This window comes from Gracilinanus agilis, unplaced genomic scaffold (assembly GCF_016433145.1).
Source record: "Gracilinanus agilis isolate LMUSP501 unplaced genomic scaffold, AgileGrace unplaced_scaffold50140, whole genome shotgun sequence".
NCBI classification, from domain to species: Eukaryota; Metazoa; Chordata; class Mammalia; order Didelphimorphia; family Didelphidae; genus Gracilinanus; species Gracilinanus agilis.
This window is the reverse complement of record NW_025384845.1, coordinates 1-8,165: the sequence shown is the minus strand read 5'-3', so window position 1 is coordinate 8,165 and position 8,165 is coordinate 1. Positions and strand designations below refer to the sequence as shown.

At 40.0% G+C, this 8,165-nt stretch overlaps 1 protein-coding gene across 1 annotated transcript; it reads right to left on the bottom strand.

Moving 5' to 3' along the window:
- Nucleotides 1–1,904: 1,904 nt before the first annotated feature.
- Nucleotides 1,905–6,752, bottom strand: LOC123255692 (TRPM8 channel-associated factor 2-like; the record flags this gene model as incomplete). The annotated part of the gene is made up of 4 exons (XM_044684445.1): nucleotides 1,905–2,159; nucleotides 3,207–3,544; nucleotides 4,753–4,992; nucleotides 6,503–6,752. Coding segments are annotated over 4 exons (1,083 nt in total), but the record flags the coding sequence as incomplete, so codon positions are not given.
- Nucleotides 6,753–8,165: the final 1,413 nt, after the last annotated feature.

Sequence of the window (8,165 nt, the reverse complement as noted above, 5' to 3'; positions counted from 1 at the left end):
CTCTTCTGCCTTGGAGCCAATACACAGTATTGACTCCAAGATGGAAGGTAAGGGTTCTATATAAAAAAAAAAAAAGTGAAGGATTTACTGACTTACAGCTTTTTAAGTCTTTCATAAATTTCATTGGAATCACAACTTTCATGTAGTGGTGTCACTTCATGATGATGATGCATATTTATTTTTTTTAAGCCTTCATTTTGTCAAATGGCAATCTGTTGTCAAGGCCTGTCAAATTCACCTTTGCAGCGTCTCTCCAATATGCCCCCTTCTCTCTTCTGACATTGCCACCACTCAGGTGTAGGTCTTCATCATCTCATGCCTTGAATATTACAATATTCTACTGGTGGCTCTCCTGCCTCAAATCTCTTCCCATTCTAATTGATCCTCCATTCAGCCAGTAAATTGATTTTCTGACCATCACCCTTCTACTCAATAAACTCCAGTGGCTTCCTATTTATTGCATCTAGGATTAAATACAAAATGCCCTGTTTGGCATTTAAAACCTTTCATAATCAAGAACTTGGAGAAGGTCCTGAGTGTCATCTAAAAGGCAGGTTTGATTATAAAAGGTGTGACATGTCACTGGCTCCCTGAGATTATACAGGATGTCCTAAAAGTCTTAATGAATTTTAAGCTTTTGAAAATTTTAAATTGCTTTTAGACTATTGGGCCACTCTGCATATAGGCATCATCCAAGCTTAGGAATGAACCAGATATGACAACCAGATAAAGGTCAACTGATTCTTATGACAGATTTATGTCTCAGTTTGGAACCCTTTTCAGATGTTCAGAACAACAGATCAAAAAATAAAAGCTCAGACAAAATATTTTTGGATTCCTGAAAGGACAATCTGAACTTGTCTCAGGTGTGTATTATTTCAGGATCAGGGAGGAATTTTGTATGATCATAGATTTAGACTCAAATGAACGTTGGAGGTCTTCATGTCCTTTTCTCTCATTTTAAAGAAAGGGAAATTGAAGCTCAAAGACATTAAACAAGTTGTCCAAAGTCATACAAGTGCTGCGTGACAAAGACAGGATTCAAACCAAAGTCTCAACTCCAAATCCAGTACTGTCACCATTATACAGTATTGATGAATAATAGTATATTTAAAATCAAAAACAGATCCCCTGAGAAGGAAAACTTGATAGGTTCTGAGGCTCCTTTTGGACCCAGAAGGGGAAGAAATATTTTCATTTGTTGGAAGCAAATTTCTCTCTCTCCAGTGTCACCCTTTTTTTTTTAACATCCTCTCCCAGTGATCTAAAAGTCAAATACCACTGAGTAAATTCAGGTATAGATGAGCCTCAGAAGAGGAAGTTAAAAAAGCCAAGGAACAAATGAGACAGGAAACCATGATTTCTGCTCCACTGGGTGGCCCAAGCAAATTAAGAAACTATGATTGGTTCCTGAGCTGTACCCTGTGAGAGTTAGTGGGTGGAGAAAAGAGCTGGAAAGCGGAGACCAGCAGGAAGTTGAGGGCACCCTTGCTGTGTTGTAGCTAGAGGTCCATCATGGCAGCTGCAGATTAGAAAGGTTTAGTACCTCTCTCCTACTTTCCCCTCTCTTTACAACTACTACTACTTTTTGATTTAATGAGGTTATTAAGCTACAACCAGCCTCATAATTTTAAATGTTACACATTGTTATTAAAATCATGTTGCTAGTCAACTTTCCATGTGCTTTTCTCATTTTCCCCTTCAGATAGGAGGTACACTCCAGCTGACTTCTTCCTTTGCATCAGCCATAGCATCCCAAACATTAAAGATGATCAGTGAATATTTGCTGAATGAATGGTGCTGACTCACTACAGCCAGAGCATTTTTCCATCCAATCCATAGACCAAGTCTTGTAGATGAAGATATATCCTGTCCATGGACATCCTGGGTCTGCTGGGCACCCCTTAATTCTCCATGAGAAGGTACGTGTTCATGGGGTTCTCCTGCCATTCAGGCAGGCAGGCTAGAGAAGCAGCCACCTCCTCCTGGACAGGCCAGCCCCAAGCCTGAAAGAAAGGAGCCAGATTCCTCTGCACTTGGTTTGAGAACTTTTTCACCCACAGGTTCATCTTTCCAGCATTGTTTCTGGGTACCCCAGATAAGGTCTGATACTCAGTAAAGATCTGAATGAAGGGCTCCCAGCCAAAGGCTTCCTGTAGCTGTGAGAGGAGGAAGAGAAAAGGGAGCACAGTGAAGGGTCTGAGTTTCCAGTTTCAGTACACGGGTTATCAATGACTCCACCTTCCTAGGGTAAGAGGCTCCTTCTTGAATATTAGCCACAATTCCTACTATTTGACAGGATTCCCTCCTCTCCTGCATCAAACATTTATTTGGACAGGATCAGTCATATCTTCTACTCTCGACCTTGTGTAAGTGCTTGCTTTCAAGAAGGCTAAATCAGGGGGCAGCTGGGTAGCTCAGTGTTTTAGGAGTCAGGCCTAGAGACGGGAGATCCTAGGTTCAGATCTGGCCTTGGATATTTCCCAGCTGTGTGACCCTGGGCAAGTCACCTGACCCCCATTGCCCACCCTTACCACTCTTCCACCTAGAAGCCAATATACAGAAGTTAAGGGTTAAAAAAAAAAAACAAAAAAAAAGAAGGCTAAATCACTCTAGTGGAAATTAAGCCTTAACCAAATTCTGACAAACAATGGTATAAAAGGGGTCACCCTCTGTGATGGGACCTATGAAGAACATTTCATTTTAATGTCCAATACGCTTTTCACAATTATAATTTGTCAGAACATTTTTCTGGGATATATAAATCAGAATATTTTCTTTTTCTTCTTAAAATAAACTTGGCAAAACACATTTCATTTATTCCCTCATTTATGTTCAACTTATCATGAAGAGACAGTTAGGAGTGAGGCTATCAACCCTATTTTACTGATATACAAGTAAGGCACAGAAAAGCAGCAAGAGGATATCCAGAATCATGAAAATCCAGATAGAATTTCTAAGGCATGACAAAGATGAGTACCTTGGGCAAGTTTCTTAAACTCTCTCAGCCTCAGTTTCCTTATTTGTAAAATACAGTTAATAATAGCACTTGCCTTACAAGATTCTGTAAGGACCAAATGAAATAACATTTAAAGGACTTTGCAAATTTTGAGGCACTATATAAATGTTAGATGAAAAGGAGGAGGGGGAGGAGGAGGAGGAAGAGGAGGAAGATCTTCCCTTCTCCCCTGATTCATTTCCAGTACCTGCAGATAAGTCTCCAGCGCTGTCCAAACACTCCATTCTTTCAAAGGCGTCCCTTTCCTCAGGTATTCTCGTACTCTGGTCTCCCTATCTGAGGGAGTCAGCGCAGGGTGAGCCTGGCCCCGGGGGATGTCTAACACCATCTCATGTATATAGACAGACCACAAGTTGCAGGTAGCCTCAGTTGTATGTGGCGGGAACTCCCAGACCTGTTGTTGCTGGTTGTGGCCAAGCTCATGGATGGGGCCCCAGAGGCCACCAGACCTTATTTTCTTCTCATTGACTATTTCCTCTGCTGACTTCTTATGGCACATAATGGGATATCCTGAATGCATCCAGCCTGGGGAGCAGGGAAGGAAGAAAGGGTAGAAAATTATGTGAGAGATCTCAATCTGCCATCCCTAGGTTATTCCCATAATTCAACTCTCCCCTATATTCCTTTATCCTCAACATATCAGAACAGGAGGCTTCTCTTTACTTAGTCAAAACAGGGGGAAAAGCTTCTCTCCCCAACTCACCCCACTTATCCAGTCCCTTTACATAAAGGTTATTTTAATTAACTTAATTAAAACAAAATACATTATTTCTATGTACCTCTAAAATTTTGTCAATTTTGGAATTGTACACCTGCCACCCAAATGATCCATGTCTTGGGTTATTTAACTTTTTTCTTTTTTCTGTGGTCAAATCTAGGTCATACAGCAGATAGAGCACTGAGCCTACTATCTTTGTCTCTATTTGCCTCAGTTTTCTTTACTGTAAAGTTAAAGTACCTTCTCAGGTTATTGTAAGGATAAAATGAGCTATTTGGTGTTTGTGACATAGCAGACACTATATAAACAGCAGCTATTATTTTATACATTTTTGCACATGTTAGAATATCATTTCTGTAACCTGGGAGGACAGAAACAGTTTTGTTGATTTCTCATTTCTAATCTCCAGCTTTGATTATATTGTGAATTTTCCTAAAGTGAAGATCTATGAGTTTTCTTTTCTATTTGGCCTCTGGTGCCAGTCTAGGCCCCTGTAATCAGTGGTTATTCACTTTATTTTGTTCTTCCCTCTGAGATCTTCTCTAGGTGATCCTGTGTAGATCATTTTTGTACATGGTTGTTTACAAGTTATTTTCCCCCATTAGTCCTTGAGAGGAGAGATTGTCCTTTGACTTTCTTTGCATTCCTGGCACTTAGATCAATGCCTGGCACATAATAGGTGTCAAATAAATACTTTTTAAAAAGCCTCTCCTTTGAACTCATAGCATTTATTTTCTCTAACTGTCCCAAGACCCACAATAAATGCTTATTGAATAAATGTAGGAAAGATGAATGAATAAATGCTATTTTCTCCTTTTTGTGTTCCTTTTGAAATTTTCATGTGTTTTTCCTCCTCTTTCAAACTATGTTCATAAGGTCCTGCTCACTTGAACTATCCCACATCATGCCTAATTCCTTGAACAGAGAAAATGGTCAAAATCTATATTATTTGTGGAATTTTTGCTGACTTATTACATACAAAAAACATTTCCCATCCCAACCTCAGAACACCCACCAGCTGAGATCTGTACATCAGCCACGATCCTCTCAGGACGAGGGAAAGGGAAGGGTTTTGCTGCAAGTCGGGCCACAGCTCCCATCATCTCATCCCAGAGATGAAGCAATGGCTCTGGGTCTTCCAGGACTTGAAGATGTTCAGATGGCACTGTTAAGATGATGTTGTCTGTCGCCAGCTCTCCCCAGGGCACTGGGTGGTAGCGTATGAAGCTCTTCCACTCTTCCAGATTAGTCTCTCCTATGGATAGAGATTTTAGGGTTAAGGGGACTGTCATCAAGTCTCAGAAATCATCTAATCCAGACTATACTACAGCAGGAACAGGAATGCCCTTTCCTTTATTCCTCATAAGTGGTCATGCAGCTGCTCTCTGAAGACTTGTCCCCTTGAGTAATATATTACCTTCCAGAACAGTCCGATTTACTTTGGGACAGATCTAATTGTTAAGGATTATATTGAGTTGAGATTATATTATGTTGAGATTAAATGTGTCTCCATGTATTCTACACCTTGTTCCTACTTTTGTTCCCTGGGCCCAAGCAAACCAAATACAATTCCAATTCTACTGGACAACCTTTCAAACTATTCAAAACTATTGTGTCCCCTCAAGTCTTCTTTCTTTCAGGCGAAATACCAGCAGTTTCTTCAATTAACTCCCAAATAATGTAGCTTCCATTCATTTTACCAACCCAGATTACTCTCTGGATATGGTTCAGCTCATCAATGTCTATTCTAAAAGGTAGCTCTAATCAGTTTTGGGAACAACTGAATATATGAGATGAGTGACAGTGGATCTCTCATCTCCCTCATCGTGGGCATTATGCTATTCCTTCATTTTTTTATACTCTTAGCTTCCATCTTAGAATCAATATAGTGTATTGGTTTCAAGGCAAAAGAGCAATGAGGGGCAGACAATGGGGGTTAAGTGCCTTGCTCAGGGTCACACAGCCAGGAAGTGTCTGAGGACAGATTTGAACCCAGGACCTCCCATCTCCAAGCCAGGCTCAAAACACTGAACTACCTAGCTGTCCCCTGGTTCTTTCACTTTTTCTTTTCTTCCTTTTTCTTTATTTCTTCATTCTTCTAAGGCTGAAAGTTGAAACTAATTTCCATGGAAGAGGAACACTCAGGGATCAGAGAGAAGGTACTTTTGAAGGTCCCCTAGGTTCTTATGACTTCCTTAGTCTTTTTTTTTTTTTTTTTTTTTTTTTTTGGTGACATGGAACTCTTTGGGAGCCTGGTAAAGCCTATGAACTTCTCAGAACAATGTTTTTAAATGCATAGAATAAAATACATTGTATTACAAAAGAAACCAATTATTCAGAAACACAATTGTCAAAATATTAAAAACAAGTTTGTGAATTTAGTACAGCTTTCTCATTTTCCTGATGAGAGAGCTCATGTAAAATGTTCCATATTCCACAGCTAGTAAATAACAATCAGGATTTGAACTCAAGTGATTCTCGATTCAGTCCCCTTTTATCCTACTCTCACCTTTGGAATGTATCCTCTCCCTATTTGTACAGACAAATGGCCAATCTAATCACTTTTCCCCTGTTCCTCTGAATTCTCCATGGACAAAGGAAGTTCCCTAATACTCAACTCTCAACCTTAAAATAGGTCATCTCTTCCTTATCCCTACAAATATTCTCCATCCTCTTTACCAATCCAAGGCAACCTAGTTCATAATTCCTTCACCCTTTCTCCTGCTACCCTGGACCTTAGCCTTCATGATGAAAACTTCACTCACCCAGCTTGAAGTAAGGGGCAGGCACAGCTCCAGTGATGGTGATAGACACAGGACCCAGGTTGCTGCCCTGAGGCACAAGAATATAGATGAGCCCCCCCCAGAGGGAGGAGACTGACAGCTCTGGTCTGTCCAGGCAGCATCTGTGAATCACCACAGGTGCTCGGCAAAGCTTCTTGGCTCCATTGAGATCATCGGAGTGGCAGCCAATTTGTACCTGGGAAAGATGAGTCACGGACACAGGCAGCAGCCACTGGAAGTCATAAGCTAGATAATTTATAGTGTCTTTCATGCAAAACTAGCCTTGACTTATGGGAATTTGGTACCCCAAGGACTCATCCATGCCAAGCAATTGTATAGGTTCAATAAGGATTTACAAAATCATGTGTGACAGATCAATAATGAGTTATTACAGGAGAACAGGATGTTTGGTTTATAGCTCTAATCTTCAGTGATGACATTAGGAGATGAAACATCACAACTTATCCCTTTGCTGTCTGTGTTAGGGAACAGATCCTGCATGGAACATGAAGCTGGTGGGACAACATGAATCTGGTGGCTATTTGTCATAAGGAAACTTTATCTTGAGCAGAGAGGCAATCATCCCAGAAAGAAGTTGGGGGAATTAAAAGAAAGCACTGATCCTTCTGAACATCTGTTCCTTTTGGATACAATACCCCAGATCCCATGATCTCTGGATCTTCTGTTGTTTACTATGCAATATCCCTTAGGACAAAACCTGGTCTAAAGACAGATCATTTTGCTTAGAAGTACCCCTAAGAAGGAAATGAGGGACAAGAAGAGGGAGATGGAAGTTTAATCATAGGTGTAGGGTTTTGGAGTGACCATGAGCCAGAAAACTGGCTCCCTAACATCCTGTAATGAGCTGTGAACTGGTATGGTCATTCTGAGAAGTCATTTCAAATCATGCCCAGAAGTGATTAAAGTATGCATAGGCTTTGACATAGAAAGAAGAAAAGGATCCACATGTACAAATGTGTTTATAGCAGCTCTTTTGCAATTAAAAAAAACAAAAACTAGAAATCAATGGGGATGCCCATCTACTGTGAAATGGCTACACAAACCATAGTATAGTAATTTGATGAAATATTACTGTGTTATGAGAGATGAACCCTAACTTAGTACTGTTCCTGGCACATAGTAGGTACCTAATAAAAGTGACTGACTGACAAAATGGATGATTTCAGAGAAAACCAGGTATACTTCTAGGAAGCAACACAGAGTGGTTAGCAGAATCAGAACAATTTAGACAATAACATTATGAAAACAATGTTATGAAAAATAACTTCTTTTGGTCCTTTGACCAATGTTACAAGCATGATTCTAGAGGATCAAAGATGAAATATGCTTCCCACCTCCTGACAGAGGAATCAAGAGGCAAAATTAAATATTCTTTTTTGGACATGGCCACTGTGAAAATTTGCTTTGCTTGACTATGCAAACATTACCATGATTTCTTTCCCCCCTCCCTTTTTATCCAATTAAGAGACAAGGGTGAAGGGCAAAAAAACAACTGCTTATCAATTTTTTAATGTAATTTTAAAACAGTAGTCCAACAATTAAAAAAAACTGGAAAGACATGGTGGTGGCAGGCATAAAGAAGCTAAGTGTGGAAGCCAGGACTAGTCATGAAGATATATATATA